Consider the following 20,169-nt stretch of genomic DNA (forward strand, 5'->3'; position numbering starts at 1 on the left):
TTTGGGGTTTTTTTAACCTAAGGCCTTGTCTTTACTTAAAAATGTTGTGGCTTTAACTAGACCAGCATAGTTAAATTGGAGACAAAACAAAGGCATTAGTGCAGACACAGTTATACTAGCTTATGCCCATGTAGCGTATTCTGTTTCAGTAAAGCAAAATAAGCGATAGCAATATAAAGTGTCTTATCCCAGTGTAGCTGCATCTACAATAGGGCTTTTACCAGCATAACTATTCTGGCAAACAAAAATCAGATCCCTTACCAACATAATTATGTCAGTAAAACTTTTAAAAGTGTAGACTGGACCTAACACGCTATTCCAGCAGTGTTGCACCATTATCACTGGAGTTCTCATGAGACCTTGTGAGTACAGCTGTGAAATCTCACCATGATGCAGTTTTACTCAATGGGAGACAGAGATGTTATCACAGGAATCTTGTGGTCAGTCTTGCAAGTTGTTGCTCAGTAACTGGACAAGGAAGACCTTGGATGGGAGACCTCAGAGGTAAAACTCCAGTAAGATATGTTGAGGACCAGGGGCGGCTCTAGCAATTTTGCTGCCCCAAGCAGGGCGGCACGCCGCGGGGGGCGCTCTGGCGGTTGCCAGTCCCACTGCTCCGGTGGACCTCCTGCAGACGTGCCTGCGGAGGGTCCGCTGGTCCCGCGGCTCCGGTGGAGCATCCGCAGGCACACCTGCGGGAGGTCCACTGGAGCTGCGGACCAGCGGACCCTTTGCAGGCACGCCTGCGGGAGGTCCACCGGAGCCGCCTGCTGCCCTCTCGCCGACCGGCGGAGCGCCCCCCGCAGCATGCCGCCCCAAGCACGCGCTTGGCGTGCTGGGGCCTGGAGCCAGCCCTGTTGAGGACACTCTGCTCTCTGTCAAAACTGTGCTGTATGCATACATTAGTATCAATACCAACCAACGCGCCACATGATATTAAAGGACATGAGGCTTTGGACATAACAATAAACTCCTGATCACTTTGGTCATCTCAGGGCATTTTTGCAAAAGTGGAGCATGTGTTCCAGCATCCTAGACAAATCCCAGGGAAGGTAACTCTGTTCTGCTACCCCCATTCCCCTGGTGCTTTGATAGGATAGGAGATTCTTCGCATGTTTTGCACTGCCAGTCTGGGGTATGTCTAGACTCCGAGCTGAGGGTGACACTCCCAGCTCCAGGAGGCACATCAACGTATAGGCCCTTCTGTCAAGTTAGACATGTGAGGCTTTGCCCATCTTCCTCCCCCACCATAACTGGGCCTTTGGCACCAGGGCTGGTGAGTCCCCCACCCCCCGACTTGGCCACTGTAGTATCATAGGCTAAAAGCCAGCCCTGTAAACAAACAGGTGGCACCATGTCCCTGCCTACTGTGCTGTCGTGAACAAGTGCAAGTGGACAAAAACTCCATTACTCCTGGTGGAGTTGTGCCTGCTCCCGTCAGCTCAGTAACAGGACGTGTGTCACTGCTTGATGTGTAAAGCATGTCTAATAAGTAGCTGTTACTGCTGTGTCCAGCTGGGTGTGCTGCCATGGAGACTAGTGACAGAGAGCCCCTCCCAGAGCTCATGCCTGCTAACCCTGCATGTCTTCCCCCCCACCCCCAGGTGCAACCTATTTCTTCAGGGGCAAGGAGTACTGGAAAGTGTTGGACAATGACCTGGAAGCAGAACCTGGTTACCCTCAGTCCATCGCCAGAGACTGGCTGGTGTGTGGGGACATGCAGTCTGATTCTCCAGACTCGGCAGGGAGCAGCAGGACTGGGGCGCGCTCCAAGCAAGGGCAGCACGACGAGAGCCGTTCGGAAAACGGCTACGAGGTCTGCTCATGCACCTCCTCCTCCTCAGATTCCCTCTCGGCCCGCCTGGCGTTCAGACTCTCAGCAAGCCTTGTGCTAGCAAGTGTGTGGACAGCAGCGGTGGCTTGCGCAGCACTATGACATCCAGTAACATGGACGAGAAGACGTTGCGGTGCTTCAGGGACTGGTGGTGGATAGAATCACACCATGCTACACTGTTACAGCTGAAACAAACATGCCTAGGAACATGGCAGCGAAGGTTTCAAGTTCTCCATGAGAAGTGAACTGGGTTTATTTTTATTTTTTAGTTAAAGATCTAATAATGGACTGTGGGTTCTGCACCTTCTTATCTCCCCAGCCAGCTAAAGAATAAAGACGTTGCTGAATATTAGTTACAGAGGTTCCATAGAGATGTAACACTCAGGTGGAGAAGGCCTGGATACATTGAAAGGCGACTCTGGTTTCATGACAACAGACCAGATAGTGGTGAAACCCCATGGTTATTCCAGGAACAAAAGCAGCCGTGGTGTAAGGCTATGGGAAAGATGAAACAGCTGTGCTGACATTCAGTAATGTAACATGCATCTTGAATGGATGTATGAGATAGAATGGCATCCTGACTGCACTGGCCTTGACTGCAAAGTGGTACATTTCACAAACAAATCTACGCTGCCAGCTGATGTCAAGCTAACTCATGCCAGTCTCTATAGATCAGAAACATATTTGCCTTTATAAAGGACGTGAAGGTCACCTTTGATTCCAGATGTTTAAATGTAAGGGCTTCTCTGTTAAATCTTGGCCATACAAACATAGATACCATGGTCAGCAGCCGGTATCGATCCCCCCTATCTTGACTGCTCGAGCTAGAGTAGCTCTTTCAGCTCTGAGCAAGTAGCAGGCTGTTATAAGCACTGAGTGCAGTCGTTCGGCTGAGATGCAGTTACACACACGAAGCCAGTGTAATCCACAAGCATCTAACTTTTCTGCTCCCGTTAATTCTATTCTAGATGTATTTCATGATCAATCGGTGTATACAAAAATCACATTCGTTTAAGGCTTCCTTTGAAGGATCTGTGAGGGACTAAACTTGGAATTGTGGATACACGCGCTAGTTTTAAATGTATTTTCAAATAGCAGGTTCTGCTTTTTGGATGGCTTCTTATATCAGCCAGACGCCATTATGATACCATCAGTTGTGAATCAATTATTCTATATGCCACTGTCACTGTTTAATTTGGCACCATGAAATACACTAAGGGAGAAGGAAGGGGATTAATTGTTTTAAAGTGGGGATCTTGCTCTGTAAAAATGACATGACAAAATTCCATGTTTGTCTCTCTTTCACTTACAGATCCAGTTTGCTCGGTTCACAGGTAAAAAGATGGTTTTCTAACTGTCCCCAAACTCTACATGGGACCGGAGAGTCAAGCTGGGTTCTCTCTGGCTCCTGGACCAACACTTGTCCCCCTGGCTCAGAGGAAGTGTATTATAGATGTACATATGTGGAGCTCCTATGGTTGGTTGAAATGGTTTAAATTTCACACGTTCCATCAAAAATGTTATTGGAATTTTGAGCCAAAAAAGAGTGAAAGATGTTCAGTGAAATCGTCACAAAACTTCTCTCCCCTCTTTCCCACCCCCCACATACTTTAGACAAACTTTAGAGCTAGCTGAAATTTCTAAGATATGGATGCTTGATTAAGTTTATAAGAATTTGAAGACTGGATGAAATTTCAGAATTCAAAAATAATGATGAAAAGCTTTTCACCATTTTTTCCTTCAGTTTCTTTTACCTGTTCTAGTTGCACCTTACCTCCATGTTGAGATCACGGTTCTCCTTTGAGTGAGTGTGTACTTTGTACATTGCAGTGATAGTGTGTGCACCCAGTGTACTTGAGTTGGGAGGCACGTGTGCTTGTGTACATGCACGCATGCCATCAGTGGAATGTATATGTACACAACACATCTTGAAGGACAACAGTTACTGTACAGGTAAATAACCCCTTCTTCCTGGTGGTGATATGTGAGTGAGAAGGAGCCAGCTTGACTCTCAGATCCAAGGAGAACTTGAAGGGCCACTAGATTTTAAAAAATCCTTTAAACTGTAAACTGAGCAACTTTGGTGTTGAATTACACTGCTTGGAACCCTCTCGCCCTCCAAAATTGTGATCAACTATTTCACTGGGGGAAAGTGGGGGTTGGGACCCAAAACAATGTGATAAAAATTAGAAATTTTCCACTGGCCCTAAGTCTGGAGCCAGTGAAAGACAGTCACCATGGAACCCCGCAATGTCAATTTTCAGAGTAAAACACTTTTAAGGGAGCCATTTTCAAAAGGGTCAAGCCCTGGCCTACCTCTGTTCCCACTGCGATCAACATTGAAAATTGCTCTTGAAAATCCACCTAAGAGCCTCTTCCATGATATTTCCTGGAAGAGACTCTTTATTGAAAAAAACCAAAAAGCAGCACTAGTTTCCTCTAACTTCCAGATTAATTTAAATGATGAAACATCTCTTCCAAAGTCTTTTGGTCATTGGCCTTTCTCTCTCCCCCTTCCCATGTGGATCACGCTGACAAGTAATTCTTCTCTTCATACTAGCCACTATGGTGGCACTGAACGGGCTGGTGTCTTTCGGTGGCCTAACGGGAAGCTGGATAAGGAATCTAAGGGGTGACTCTCACACACTTGGTGCCATTTTGGGGTCAGTGAGTGTGGTGTTAAATGGGTTATATTAACTCTTTCAGGGCTTCAGGGAATGGTGTGGCTTGCGGGGAGCAATGTCCACACAGCTACACCAGATTGTTTAGTTCTTGGTGGTTTTACTGTGGTAAGTCCCTCACCTAAGGCTCTTCAGCAGAGTAGGCAGTCACAGGATAAGAGGGAAGGTCCTCTCACGGATCGGTAACTGATTCAAAGGTAGGAAACAAAGGGTAGGACTAAATGGTCGGTTTTCACAGAGGAGAGGGGTAAATAGCAGGGTCTCCCCAAGAGTCTGTACTGGGACCTGTTACTGTTCAACATATTCATAAATGATCTGGAGAAAAGGGTGAACAATGAGGCGTCAAAGTTTGCAGACGATACAAAGTTACTCAAGGTAGTTCAGTCCAAACCTGACTGTGAAGAGCTAGTAAGGGATCTCACGAAACTGGGTGACTGGGCAACTAACTGGCAGATGAAATTCAATATTGATAAGTGCAAAGTAATAAACAATGGAAAACATATTTTCAACTATCCATACAAAATGATAGGGATCTAAATTAACTGTTACCATTCAAGACAGAGATCTTGGAGTCATTGTGGATAGTTCTCTGAAAACATCCACTTGATGTTCAGTCAAAAAAGCTTGGAAAAGGGATCGATAATAAAACAGAAACTATCATAATGCTGTTATATAAATCCATGGTACACCCACACCTTGAATACTGCATGCAGTTCTGGTCACCCCATTGCAAAAAAGATACATTCAAATTGGAAAAGGTGTTGAGATGGGGAACAGAAATGATTAGAGGGGTGGAACAACTTCCATACAAGACTGGGACTGTTCAGCTCAGAAAAGAGATGAGTGGTGGGGAGAGATGATAGAGGTCTATAAAGTCATCACTGATATGTAGAAAGCGAATAAGTAAGTGCTATTTGCCTCTTCACATAACACACGAACTAAGGGTCACACAATTAAATTAATAGGCTGCAGGTTTGAAACAAGATAAGGAAGTCCTCCTTCACACAACGTACAGTCAACCTGTGAAACTCATTGCTAGGGGATGTTGTGAGGGCCAGAAGTATAACTGAGTTCCAAAAAGCATTAGATAACTTCATGGAGGACAGGTCCATCAGTGGCTATTAGCCAAGTTGGTCAGGGATGCAACCCCATGTTCTGGGTGTCCCTAAGCCTCCAACTGCCAGAAGCATCCGCGACTGGCCATCAGAGACAGGATACTGGGCTACATGGACCATGGATCTGACCCAGTATGACCATTCTTATGTTCTTAAGTCCCTTTCCCTGGGTGTACACTGAGCAGCTGAGGGCACCTAAAGGAACTGAATTAGATCCAGAGCTGGTAAACAATTCCACACCCAAAGAGCTGTCAAAATGGTGGTGCTACTGTAATTCAGCAGCTGTTAATGGACCCTAAAGGTGTGGGTTTGCCAGCAGCTGCTGGTACATGTTATGTTTCTCTGCCCTGCACATGCAGCATCGAGTTTATTAAAAGCCAACACAAAAATCACGCCTCCCCCACCCCTTCTCCCCAAATGCCAGGCCTCGGTTAATAGCATGACACAGGGACTCGGAAGCAGGCTGCAGCATCCATTTGGGCTCATATTGTAACACTTTATCTTTGCAACATTGCTGCTGCTCTGGTCATATCCCAGTCTGGGGCTGCTGCAGAAGGAGAACAAAACAAAAACAAAAACCCCACCTTGTTCAGAACAGACTAGCATGTAATATGGGCTGGAAATCGTCATCGCCAAGCTTGGGAGGCTCTGTGAGGGCTGCTTCTGCTGGAGAACCACAATGAAAGAGGAAGCAGTACTTGACAAGGCTCATTTCCTTCACAGCAGGAGGTTCCTTTGGTTCACTTGAGCCACAGCCCCGAAGCCACTTTGTTTTTTATCTTGCTAGGCACTGATGGGCCATTGGTTTCTAAATTACCAACCACATTTGTTTTGAAAGGGCCAGGCCCATTAGTCTGCACCTCCTGTGATTAGCTGGTGGCTAGTGCTACAGCAAGGTTCATGTGGAGCCTAACTGTATAGAACTGCTGGTGTTTCACCATCACAAAGATCTTAACTTTGCTGGGAGGAGACCTCCTGGTTTGCAGACTTCCTTGAGCTAGCATTGTTATTTTCCCCCTTCCCCCCGCCCTTTGGGGCTGGATGCAAATCCCACTGGAAAATCGATGGGAGTCTTGGATCAGACTCCCATGGAGCTATGTTGGGTGCCTTTTTCTAGAGTGGGAACAGGACACAATTGCATCCGGACAAATTTAAAAAAAAAAGCAAATGGTCACCTTGTGTTTGCCCATCTGCTGTTTGCATTTTTAAATATTCACAGTGATTTGCAAAACGGGACTGTTTTTAGCCATTATAATGCAGTGTGATTTTACGGGACACTGGATGTGAACACGTTTCATGGAAACCTCCTGTTAAACCATTAAATATCCTTTTTAAAAAAAAATGTGTGTGGCGGGTCCCTCCGTCAGGTAAGGTCGTCTCTGAATTGTCATTCCTTAGGAAGGACTTCTGCCCTCAGATGGATTCTGCACCATCTCTCTCTGTGCGGCTGCGCTAAAGCCCCCGGGTTCTCACAGATTCTTCTTCCAGTGATGGTCCCTGTGATGGGTTGCCCCCACCTCTGGGGTGCCACCTGATGTTCTGGGGTACCACTGAACCTGCCTGTTCCACCAGCCTGGGCTCCCTCACCCTCTCCTGCTGAGCCAGGCCCTCACGCCTCCTCCAACACACATGCAGGTAGCAACCTGGTGGGGGGCGGGGGGTGTTCAACCCGTCACAGCGGCGTAGTCGGCAGGACAGTGTAAGGGAGCCCAGGCTGGTGGAACAGGTAGGCTCAGTGGTACCTCAGTACATCAGGTGGCACCTTGGGGGGAAGGACACAGTCCCTCTGTGTATTCCACCCATGTGGTGCCAATGCATGGCATTTCCCTGAGTCTGGAAGTGTTTTCTAGCAGTGTCTGTTGTCCTGCACATGCATAGTGAGTCTCCTCGTGCTCTCAGCTGAGGGTATAAGAGAGAGTGCGGGTGGCTGCCACTCCATTTGTGTCATACTGCCGCATGGCCTGAGTTGGAGCCCCCTGTTCATCTCCCTCTTAGTCTGCTAAGAGGGTTATTCCTGCTTGTAGATATTGTGTAGAGAGTCTTAATAGTTCTAGGGTTTAAGTTGTACAGTAATAGCATAGTGGTAGCACAGACAGAAGTGATGTACCAGCCTGCACCAGGAAAGCCTTACGTAGAGCCTACTGTCACAGTGACTGGCCAAACCCACCAGGCAGTGGACAAGTTCACCTACCTTGGCAGTACACTGTCAGGTGCAGTCACATTGATAATGAAATCAACGGCAGAATTGCCACAGCAAGTGTGGCCTTTGGCAGAGTATGTGCAAATGTGTCGGAGTGCAGGTCGTTGAGGCCACGTTTCTACCCATCATGAAGCTCCACTCTCATTAATGTGATCTTCAAACATGACCACAGGATTATGGAAGATCACTGGAGGCTGGTAATGGGATACTTCTTGGTCACTGGTTCAAATTCAGACAGGGTCAGTGAGGACTGAAAACGGTTACCAGCTGTACAGTAGCTGATGTGAAAGGAGCTAGTGGTCCCAGGCCAGTTCTTCGTGAGCAGATGGCCACAGCACAAAAGTACCATAATTAGCACCCTCATTGGCCGGCAGAGGAGAAGCCAAAATTTCACCCCAAATGAGCAGGGATCTGCACAGAGTGGGGAGCCCTTACGGAGCGGAGCAGAGGCATAGCGATGGGAACGCTATACGGCCACTTTTCCCGTTACATGCATAAATCAAGAATGTCAGGGCTAGATCTGTGTCCCGCACACGTCCCCTGTATATCACTAGAGCGGCCATAATGGGGGGGGGCCTGCAACAATCCAGGGAATTACTCCCCCAGTGCAGGTAGTGCTGTCCTGTGCTGCTCCCTCTCGCCGTCCTGAGTGTAGGGCCATGCTGGGAGTATGGCCACAGTGCTGGGATGACGGTCATTCAGGGCTATAGCGTGTAGATAGAATGCTATTAGGTGGAGACGCTCTGAGGCCTGCCCTATATATGCCAGGGGGGTTGTACTGGCCCCCAGTTCAGGCAGAAGCCAAGCTGCGCAATGATGGTTTAAAACTATCTGGGCACTGGGCTGCACCATCTCTGTGTAAGCTCTCTGGAGGCACAGCCCAGACATCAGTGCTCTCACTCCAGCACCTGCACTATACACTCACGTTAAAACAGGGGGTCTCAAACTGGGGGGCAGGAGGGTCACGAGGTTATTACATGGGAGGGGTGTTGCGAGCTGTCAGCCTCCACCCCCAAACCGCACGTTAGCGCCAGCATTTATAATGGTGTTAAATATATAAAAAAGTGTTTTTAATTGCTAATTGGGGGTTGCCCTCAGAGGGTTGTTTGTGAAAGGGGTCACCAGTACAAAAGTTTGAGAACCACTGCTTTAAAACAAACATTTGGTCATTAAACGATGGGGGCCCTTCACGTCAGATGGACTGGATCCCCTTAAAGCGACGCCCCTTGACAGACGCAAGACGCCTTTAGGGGGTCGTGACTGAGCGGGCCAAAGCTGCCCTTTGGAGTTGGATGCGGCACCGTTATTATTTCTGTGCAAAAGTGCTCGGTGCATTACAAGTCACAAAACGAAGCCAGAGCCTGTCCAGAACAAAGCCGAGGCAATGGCGGGTGGCCAGGGCCGGAAGAAGGAATAACTCAGAGAGTTTTCTCCTTTTTATTTCAGTTCTTTGTTAGATTCACTTCTTGTGAGCCTTGTGGAAGAAGTGAACCTTATAGAGGGACTTGCATGTGGAGGAAGGACTGGGTGAAATCCCCACATGCAGGATTTGCTGGCAGGTAAATAGTACAATGCCATGCTCCTATCTAGGACTTTCTATTTGTAGATAGCCATGTATTTCACACAAATATTAGTAGCTTCATTTTAGAGCTAGGGAAACTGAGGCAATGTTGATTTGCCCTAAGTCACCCAGCAGGCCAGTGTCACAGCTGGGAGTAGAGCCTAGGTCTCCTGAGTCCAAACCCAGTGCCCTGACCATCGCCAGTCAATACGTTCTCCCATTTAATGGCATCTTTTTCAAATGGCAAATACGTCTCTTGATTTAAAATGCATGTTAAAAAAATTCATGCCATTCACAAAAGTGCACTGGAGCCTTAATGAGCCATCTGCCACTAGCTGAGAATGGGATAATTACATGTGGCAGTTTTGAGAATAATTGCACGTTTATCACAGTTTGATGCGGGAACACACCTGGCATCCGATGCCCAGGAATTCTGACTATTTCCTGTAATGCCACATGGGGGCAGCAGAGACAGCATTATGCAGTTAATGACTGCAGTTACTCTGTGGGAAGAAAAAGTCTTTTAACAATATAGAAGTAAGGAGTTGGACTACACAGAGCCTCAAAGGTACTTAGGTGCTTAAGGAGTTAGGCATCTAAATAACTTTGCGGCTCTGGGTCTGAATGCAGTGAACCAAAGAAATGTGTTTGTTTGCAGGAGGGAGTGAAGAAGTGAGGTTTTTTACCCACGAAAGCTTATGCCCAAATAAATCTGTTAGTCTTTAAGGTGCCACTGGACTCCTTGTTTTTGAGGATTTCATAAGGCTTTTTAGCAAGAATTTAACACTGGAAGATGGAGAAAGTATTCATAAGTTCTAATTCTTCCCCAAATTGTTCATCAGGTGCTCTATTGCCTGGGACACCGGGTTGATCTCTGCAAATGAAACCTACCAATTAGAATCATGGAATAATATTTATTTTTCACTATCATGTCAAAATGATTTTTTACTATTAAAAAAACCCAGAGAAACCTACTGTATAATGTATTTGTCCCCTTAGCAATTAGCTGGGTCACAGCCTGGAGCTTTGTGATGTTGGAAATATACCATTTTGGGGAGTTAATTTAGTGTCGCTGTCGCGTGTTCCCAAGTGTTCTAGGAGACAGCGTTATTTAGCCAATGCCCATTCATTTTGGATGGAAGCTGAGAGTCCTAATCCTTTAAGCAGTTTTCAAAACTTCAGCCCACCACACTCTCGTTTAATACAAGAGCTGCTCAAAAGCTTTCATCTCTTATTTGCTTATTTGTCAGCTCAGCTAGCGTCTAACATTGAGGAGCCAATGGATGTAATTGGACCCAGAGAGCTGGGATGAGACTTGTTTTTTTTTAATTTGCCGGTTCAAGTCATGTGACATAGCTCAGTGGTACAAAAGGCTAATGACCCACCCTTCCCAGAGGGCAGTAACTACTGGTCTCTGCTCCAGAGAGCTGGGGGAAGGGCTAGTTATCATGGCAATGTGTTTTAAGAACTTTTATTTCAGTGAAAACCATTTTTTTTTGTCATCTAGTTTAAGAGAAAGTTCCCTTGCATGGTTCTGAGTCCAACTAGCAACTGCCCTGGACTTTAGCTGAGAGCTGGAAGGTGAAAGTGGCTTGGCATAATAGCCCTTGTTAATGGTAGAGGCAGCCAGTCTTTGTCATTGGCTGTGCTGAATGAAATGCAGCCATTTAAGCAAACAACATCAAGGCTAGAAATGAGTTAGGCAGTTAAATTGCTCCCAGCTCTCTAGTCAGAGGTGCCAATGCAACCCAGTGTGGGATGCCACATACCAGAGCCAGCAGGTTTTTGTCTCAGGACTTCAGTCCATTGGGGTTTTCATGGATTTTTGTTGTGCTGAAAAGCTCTTGCCCAGCTTTGCAGACCACCCTGCCCTGTTGAGGTCACAACTTGCTTGGGCCGCCACCCTCTGTTCTCACAGCTGCCCCGGAACCCTCCTTCCTCTTTAAAGTTCTCAGGAAGGGAGCAGTACCCCAGGGGCCTGTACTCTCCCTACAGAGGAGCCTATAAGCCAGCTTCCAGGCCCAGTGCTGCTATTAGGAGCAGGAGACCTCCTGACTGAGGGTGGCAGAAGGGTGCGGGAGGTTTTTCCCCTCCTAGAAGATTCCTTGTAAGCTTGACAAGGGGAGAGGGTCTCCTAGGCAGCTCCCAGGTGACTCCCTGAAGCTCCTAGGATGGGGAGGAGCTGCTGTCTCTCAAGGAGGGACTGGAATAGAAGCATGGGGAGACACCCAGCCGCTCGGAAGACATCAAAGGTAAGGGGGTGAGGTGGTGTATGGGGGAAGGGAAGTCTCTCTTGGGAAAGGCGGGAGAGGGAGTGGAAGCTGGACGATCCTATTGGTGAACCTAGGCCGAGCTTTGGGCTCTCATCAGGGTTCGCTTAGAGTAGGCTACACTCTTTGGGGTGTCTCTTTGTTTGTGGGGTGCCCAGGGCAATGTTTTTGTTAAGTGCCTAGCACCACCAGGTGTTACCATAAAACTATTAATAGAGCTGAGCCCCAAATCCCTTATTTCTGGTTTTCAGACCCCCAACCCACTGTAAACAATGACTTTGCCCTGAAGGTACCTCCCTGAGAGAAGCGAGGACATGCATCTGTTATACCCAGAGAGGGAGGTGTCACAGACTCACAGATCGTGCCCACTCGTGGCCCCGTGTGGTCCATGGGGGGTGCCCCTTCCAGTGTGCCCTTCTCCATGTAAACAATGACTCCCCCTCCCAGCCTAGGCATTAGGTTCATTGCAAACATTTTGCCTGGCCTCAGTGCTGAACAATAGCAGCACAGCATTTTTAATCTTGATCGTGTCCCTTTCTCAACAATGTATGAATTATTAGCTAGTTTTATCAGGACTTGTGCTCGCCCCTGCAAAAACAAGGCTCAGCCTCTTAGAAATAACTGGGTAACGTGGGTTCAGCAAGAGCAAAGTGCCGCACGATGAGACAGCTTTGCTGTAGAGAGGGAAAAAAGAGTTTGCAAACTTTGCCCAGAGTTGCATCAGGGTTCAGGGGTACATGCTGCACAATGTGTGGTAACCTGTGAGCAGCCTTTATCTGATGAAATGCAGACTCCGGGGAAAGCCCTCTCCACTTTGCATATGCCAAAGCAAACATGGCATGAGCTGCAGAAAATAGGTGTGTCCGGGGAAGTTGGAAATGAAAAGGTCTCTCTCGCTTTGATGCAACAAAAGCCTGAAAATCATTTATGCCCAATTCAAAACAAGTGATTTTTGGAAGGGAAACAAAGTTTTGGCAAGTTGTTTTCATGCATGATCCATGCAGAAATGAGTAAAAAGGGAAAGTTTCATGATGAATTTCAGCTAAAGAGCAGAAAAGTAACAAACACCTCAAAGGGGTGGTGGCCGTACTGTGCTTTCATTCACAGGGAGGAAGGGCAGCGTTATCACCAAGCTACAATTCAGGCAGTGACAGTGCTTGTTCCCCTCGGCTAAGATATGTCCTCACCCTGATCTGGAAGAATGAAAAGGAAGTTCAGGCTTCATGATTCTCTCTCTCTTGGGTCTTCTAGCAGGAAATATCACTCTATGCTGGTTGTAGCACTGGGTTTTCCTGATGTGGACACTTGCCCATCAGGACTTGCCCTGAGGCACCAAACTCATTTCACTCGCCATAAACCACTCACAGGCACTTACATGATGATACGTTACGGCCCCTGTTCTAATGTTTGCTGGTCAATGGCACAGTGCTCAGCTGCACTGAAAATGTGCTTGGAAGAACATAAATGTTTGGCAGCAGTGCTACACAACGCAGCTGGCTTTTTCTCTCAAGGCACCAGTGTTCCAGAGGACAACCTCCCACCCTTTGTACCTCCCTGTCTTATAGTGGGGGTGGTAGCCAGAGAATAAGTATTGGCCTGCGGTTAGAGCACAGGCCTGGGAGTCGGGACACCTGTGTTCCATTCCTAATTTTACCACTGACTTGCTCCGTGGCCTCTCTCCTGTCACTTAACTTCTCTTTAACCTCAGTGTGCTTGTCTGTAAAATGGGTTGGGTAAAACTTGCCAACCCATAGTGGGTGCTGTATGCTTTAATGTTTCTGTAGGGGATAAAAGGCGCACTGGGGTCACAAATCCATAGGACCTGTGCTATGCCCCAGCTTTTAAACTTGGAGGAACCCCTTCAGTCTGTCAGACCCACCAGGGGTCCTACTATTCCGTAAGGGTCTGTCACGCAGCCTCAATACCTCCAAGACTGAGCCTCTGGGCTCCAGTTTCACACCTTGAGCTCTGCCCAGTGAGTCCAGCTAAGAGACTCCCAGTCAGAGCCGTGTATGCTCTTCAGGGACCAGTGCATCTCAGCCAGTATTTGCAGTGACTTCAGGCAGCCTTTTTCCAAACAGAGTAGGGTTTATTAGTCAACTGGCACACAGCAGCGGGAAGTCCTTTGGTTAGCACAGAGAACTAAAGGTTACGATACAATCTGTTCTGGCCATGCCACTGTTCCACCCAGCCAAGCTGCTCCGGGCTCCATTCCTGGCCCCCTCCCTCTGTCTTTGTCAGGCCAAGGTGAGAGCCCCAACTCTCTCCAAAGGGAAGCCCTTAGCCCAGCCACCTGACACCTCTCCCCTTTGTTCTCAGGCCGGGGCTTTTGCTTCCCTCCCGCACCAAGAGGTGAGGCAAAACCTCCTCCTCCTGGTTTGTTGGTTGCTAGGTGTGAGCGGCTTGGCTGTTGGGGTTCCTGTCATTGACATGGGGTCGGTTTTAGCCAGTCCTTTAATGACCCATTCATTCCACCCCACACCGCTACATGACACGCCCACCTCATGTCCTTGCTCTGCTCCAATAAACCGGTTAGCACTGGGAAGCAATGCAAAGTACAGAGGGAAACTGAGGCACGCGTAGGCTTCATAAAAATATTACAGAAAATCCCCACTTCCTCACACAGCACGTGAAGGCAAAGCACTGGGCTTTCAAGGGAGGCGGGGGCCCTAATCGTCATGAAATCTGGGCACTTAGATTCCTTTATGAAAATCCTGGCCTAGATGTTTGGAAGCCCATATGTGCCCCCGGCATGCTGGGTCCTGTGATCTCTCACTCCAAGCACTGGCCGCTGAGGAGAGGGCCGTGAGGAATACCTTTCATTTGTCCACCACAGCACTGGAAAATCATTGAAAAAAACGTAAAATCTACACCCCTGCCTATGCCAGGAGAAACACATAAGATTTTACTTGGCTATCACATGGGGGAAGGGAGGGGACGCCATGCCCCAGGTGAGTGGAGTTTTGCAAGGCTAATATGCATCATATACTGAAATGTAAACACCAATCACTGAAACATATGGCTGATGTTTGGTCCCCAGTGGCCACTCTGACTCCAGGAAACAATATCAGCCACTAGACTTTCTTTCTAGCAGCTCCCCATTTCCTTCCCCCACTCCACACCGACGCAGGCTTGTAGCTGCTCTAGGAAGCCTGCCTCGAAATATTTTCATTCTAGCAGCATGAGGCACCAAGGCTGGCATGTTATTCTTAACCCTTGGGTCGAGGAAGGTAGCGGTGATGTAATGGAAAAACGTTGTCATGCTGCATACCCTTACCGTCTGTCATTGCCAGGTTTGAAATATGGCTCATCTGTCAACTTCCCGGGCGTGAGCGGCATGGTCTCTTTCAAAACTTTGTTTCCACAAAGGCGAGTGCCAGCAGAGTCTCTGGTCAGCTGATCGGTCACTGGCATGAGCTGGTTTTCCCTGGCAGCAGAAGGGAACCTTTTCCATCAATTGCAAAGTCCAGGCTGAGTATCCCATACGCGGTCCAGCCAGGAGTCACCACAGGCTTCTATACTTCCCATAAGCACACCACTGCGTCATTCTGCCAGCCACTTTGGTCTGGACAAAATGAAGCGATTGTCGCTGCACTGACTGACGTGTTTACTGCTCCCATATGAGGCCATCCAAGCATAACGTATCTCCTTCCAGGAGAATCTGAAGAATGACTCTTGGGTGGGGATTGCCTTCACAAGTTTCTGCCAGAAGATGTTCAGTGCTCCTAATCCATTGGTGATTCATGCCTTGGCAGGTTCGGCAAGCTGAACTGCCCTGACAAATTTGTGAAGATGCCACCTTACGAGGTTCTAAGAAATAGCACCATTTGTCATGATTGCAAACTGATTATGGGAGACAAGTAGCTTGCTGCTCCCATGTCAAGCTTTGCAAGAATGTTGAGTTTTTATATAACTCCTATGCCTGCCTCGTTTCCAGAGCCACTAAGGACAGTCAAACAAATATTTCCGTATAAATGTCATGGAAACGTATAGTCAGGTGTTTGTCCACTTGTCCTTGTGACAAATGTGTATGTGAACTCTGTCTCAAAGCTTGTTTAGATTAGGCTAGAGTGACGCCGTACCATGCAGGTATGTAAGGTTAAGCTTGTGTGGGTGTGAGCTTGATATTGACAGTGCAGAGAAAGGGCTGATGTCATTTTTCTTATCTGGCTTCCCAAAGAACCTCATTTGAACCCAATTTATTACGCCTGCCCATGGGGTGGCTGTGAAGTACTGCTCCACAAAATGCCTGGAGCAACTGAAACGTTGAAATCAAATCAACTGACTTGCGAAGATAAAGGAAACCTGGCAGCTTTGGTTGCTGTCCTTGTCCCCACCAGAAGAAGCTCCAGTACAGTAGAATGTCCATCTTATTTAGCTATCGCATCCGTCTAGAGTTTGATACGATACACGTCGCCATGGGGTAGAATCGCACATCCTGCTGTCTTTGCCGCTTAGCAGAGAACGGACGTTTTCACCACAGGGAATAAGTGTGTTAGACCCAGTGTCCTGACAAAATTCCCAATCAGGTCATTACATTCTGCTAACAGGAATCCCCCTGCAGGTTCAGCTGGATTCTGTATTGGTTACTTTCCGGCTTTAACTGTTCTGCCATATTGATGGGTAGTGTTAAGTACCTGGTGAGGGTGAAATGAGCCCCCCTTCTCATTGTGAGCAAAGGTGACCTTATCCCAGAGCTAGGATCTAAACCTGGATCCTAAACCCAACTTGTAGGGGAAAGAGAGAGTTCCAGTCCAGTGCTCAGGTTTGGCCTCCTCTCTAGCTGTATGGCATTGAAGCTAGGTTCTGCTTCTACTGAAGATAAGGGATTGTTGCAATTGATTCCAGTGGGATAATGATCGACCAAGTGCTTTGAGATCATTGGATGAAAAATGCTATAGAGGGCCAAGGTAGTAGAATTTATTAAGGAAATAAATTACACATATTAGACTCCACCTCAAAGAAAACTCAATGAGCATGTGGCATCTAAGTAAAGGCAGTGAGTTGGACTGGCATCGATGTGCTGTTGAATAGTTTTTCTTTCCTTCCAAGCAGCATTTATTTAACTAATAATCTGAAGCACAGAATTTTATTTTACTTTTTTTTAACAAGTAGCCAAGCAAGACCCAAAGTTCACCAGTCAATGAAGCAGTGCACCCTGGAGCAGCATGAATTGTAAGATAAAGGATTAGAGCCTGACTTTGTAACCTTGTAATTAATGTAAATCGCAATTTACGTAAATCTGATTAGTTCAGGATGCTCTTGTTATGTCTGGAGTAAAAAGTAATTAAGGGCTCAGAAGTGAAATAGGGGAACAGCATCTCCTTTTCATCAGCAGCTAAATTCAGCGACACAAACGGAAGAGCAGAGTGGCAGCTGGCTGAGAGAGAAAACGACATGCACTGAAGTTCCCCAGCTGAGGCCCATTCTCGCCTAATGTACATGGGGAAAAACCTATGTAGGGGAGAGGCAACTGTGAATCTTAACCCATGGGATTTCCTTTTAATCCTTCCCTGCGGTGGGGCTTACCAGCTTGTGAAGAAGCCAGACATTTACCCTTGGATGTCCTGCAAGCCAGTCAGATTTTTCATGGGCTTTTTTTGTTGCCACAGGGCGCCACTAATGGGACCCAAATAACATGAGATCAGGTCTTATGATGTTATCTTAATTCCTGGGTGGTGGGAAAGGCCAGATCTTGCATTGTGCTTTGTGGACAAGGATTGTCTCCTCCTTGTGTTTGTACAGTGCCTGACACAGTGGAGTCCCAGTGCTGACTGCAGCCTTTAGGGGTCACCCTAATGTAACTGTTTGATGATAATGGGTATGTCTATACTGCAATAAAACACCCCCTGGCTGGCCCATGTCATCTGAATTACACGAAAGGAGTCTCTGATGTCCGAATGGTGGTAAGCCTGGACATTCCTGGAGTAAGACCAGGAGGGCAAAGACTTCAGCTCATTTATTCATGCCAGAGCAATCAGTCAGGGAAGGCAGTTGTAGTGTCTGGTCAAGCTGCCTGCCACATACTCTAGCCACTTCACACAGGATGCATTCTGACCATGCAAGTCATTACATTAGGTGATGTCATACACAGTCCTTCATCCCATGCAAGGTGAGTGCTGCCTAATGATTAGCACAAGGGATGGGGAGTCACAACTCCTGCTACTATTCTTGGCTCTGCCACTGACTCACTGTGTGGCCATAGGCAAGTTACTTCACCTCTACGTGCCTCAATTTCCCTGTGTGTAAAATGGGGATAACGATACGTCCCCACCTAGAGTTTGTTTAATGCAAATTAGACGTGACTCACCGGCTTATGGCTAATTGCAAAAGTGGCTTTCAGCTGGATGGGATGGCAGTGACCCCTGAATTATTGCAGGGGCTTGTTTTTAGTTGTTTTCAAGGCAGCAAACCCCCCCCCTGAGCTGGGAATTTGATTGGCTAGAGTTTTCCTCCTTTGTGCCATTCTCTGTGATAAATGGCCATCCTTCATCCATGCACTGATGAGCATCTGGGACTAGTCACTGAACCCAGCAACCAGCCCTGGCTCTAATCAATAGGATCCTATCAATCCTCCAGCTCTAATGAAAACAAACACAAAGCACTCACATGTACACCACCGAAACCCTGCCAGCAAGAAAGCGGAGTTTCATATTCTCTTTCCATTCAGGCAATAAACGAAGAGCTTAAACAAAGTCTGTTGGTTTTCATTTCACAGTCCCTCTAAGGCAGATAGCCTAGAATTAAGTTAGATTTTAATTGGGGGAAAACAGGATTGTTAGAAAACACTGATCAAAGACGTCAACATTCATTTAGTTTTAAACTATCATAAAACAACATCGGAGCTTCTTGGGTTTAATCGTAGCAGGGCTTCTGTGCTGTGCTTAATGTGTAGCTGCATCTCCCTCCTGCAGCCTCCAGCTCACTGCTGTGATTTGCATCAGGCTAACGTGGAATACAAGTTGTCAGCCTGGATGAAAATATTTCTGCTATAAGGAAACAAAGAGACTACTACTCTGGGTTTCAATTGACCGCGCCCTTCGAAAATACCGCCTCGGTGCTTAAATGGGACGGTGCCAAGTTCCATGGACTTTGGGCAGCTACCTCTCTGAGAGTCCTTTGAAAATTTCGGCTTTAGTGCTTGACATGAATGAATTACACTTCAAATCACTATGTAACGGTAGCAGTTCTCCTCACTTTACATCCCAGTAAATGGCAGCACAGCGGGGTGGAAGGTTAGATTGTGAATGCCTTACTCACATTGGTGAGAAGTTACATGCATGAGTAGCCCCACTGAAATCAAGGGGGTGACTCCTGAGAGTCACAGGGCTCAAAATCTAGCCCTAAATGATTTGCCCCAGGACAGCCAGTGAGTCAATAACAGGGCCAGGCATAGAACCCAGGGGTTTGACTGCCCCCATACCCTAGCCATGTCACATAAATCGCTTGAACTTGTTTTTAATATAGCAGGACACGTACAACAGCAGCCTGGGCAGTGATTCCGATTTTCATGGCATTCCCTAGTAACGATAGCCTGTTAGATCTGGCAACATTCAGGAGCACACGGACAGAGCTTGTTGTAGTTCCTGCACAGCTGAGATTTTCACACCGTTTACGTAAGAGAGCAGCTCTGTGATGTAAGTTAGGCAGCTGTCTGGTATTCTGCTGTCTCATCAATTAAAATGGACCCTGGGCAATTAGATAGTGCAGTCATTAATAGGGCACCTAACAGTATGTATTGTTTCTCTATAGCCATAGCTAAAGCAGCCCACCGTCCTGGAGGCACAGATTCTGCTCTGTCACGCCACTGTCACTGAGAGTGGGCTCTGGCCCAGGTATTTCATACGTGAGGAGGGACTTGCTTTTCCTTGAAAAGAAAACAAACAAAAAAATGCTCCCAAGTAAATACCAGTAATGGCGAGTCATCTCATCCCCTCAGTGATGAGAGGTGATGACTGGGCCTTGGAGCATCCAGCTTGGGAACAGGGAACCATTTCCCCTTCTTGAGGAGAGAGCCCCTTCAGAGGATGAAAGGTCTGGGAGTGAGGCCAGGTGGTCAGCAGAAAAGGAGCTGCTGAATCCCCATAACACTCCTGGCCTTCTGTCAGCATTAACTTGTTGTCTTTTCCCCTGCACGGTTAGCCCTGGGGAGGAAATGGCTCCTGGGAGCTCCTGGCAACATGGCTACTGCAAAAGCCAGGATGATGGGGTGCTAGACAGAGAGGAACTAGGGGAGCAAGGAGTCAAGACAACAGCAGCTCTACCAGGAATCCATGGGTTGAAGATCTGTAAACTCTGCCCAGTTCCATAGGGATGGTAGAGAGCAAACCCTCTTTCCAATGGAAGAATCCAAAGCAGGGCTGGGCAGGAATGGGATTTGCCATTTTGTGGGAATTTCTGTGATTTACAATAATAAGAGATCCTGAAACAGAACAAAGCCAGGCAATTTAGGAATTTCCTGCAAAATGAAGTGTTTGGGGGGGGGGGGAATATAATTGAAACATTTCA

At 47.3% G+C, this 20,169-nt stretch overlaps 2 protein-coding genes across 6 annotated transcripts in view; both read left to right on the forward strand.

The window, feature by feature from the left end:
• Positions 1 to 2,186, forward strand: part of MMP17 (matrix metallopeptidase 17) — a 110,815-nt gene extending 108,629 nt beyond the window's left edge. For both annotated transcript variants that reach the window (XM_039504439.1, XM_039504440.1), the window contains exon 10: positions 1,605 to 2,186. In XM_039504439.1, coding sequence (XP_039360373.1) covers positions 1,605 to 1,936 — 332 coding nt within the window. In that variant the 3' untranslated portion in view covers positions 1,937 to 2,186. The remainder of the gene's footprint in view (positions 1 to 1,604) is intronic.
• Positions 2,187 to 10,822: 8,636 nt separating this feature from the next.
• The window catches only part of ULK1 (unc-51 like autophagy activating kinase 1), a 129,141-nt gene continuing 119,794 nt past the window's right edge, over positions 10,823 to 20,169 (forward strand). For all 4 annotated transcript variants that reach the window (XM_039505103.1, XM_039505105.1, XM_039505101.1 and 1 more), the window contains exon 1: positions 10,823 to 11,643. Coding sequence is in view for 2 of the 4 variants with exons in the window: in XM_039505101.1 (XP_039361035.1) it covers positions 11,563 to 11,643 (81 nt within the window). In the remaining 2 variants the exon portion in view is untranslated. The remainder of the gene's footprint in view (positions 11,644 to 20,169) is intronic.

This window comes from Mauremys reevesii, linkage group 18 (assembly GCF_016161935.1).
Source record: "Mauremys reevesii isolate NIE-2019 linkage group 18, ASM1616193v1, whole genome shotgun sequence".
Lineage (NCBI taxonomy): Eukaryota > Metazoa > Chordata > Testudines > Geoemydidae > Mauremys > Mauremys reevesii.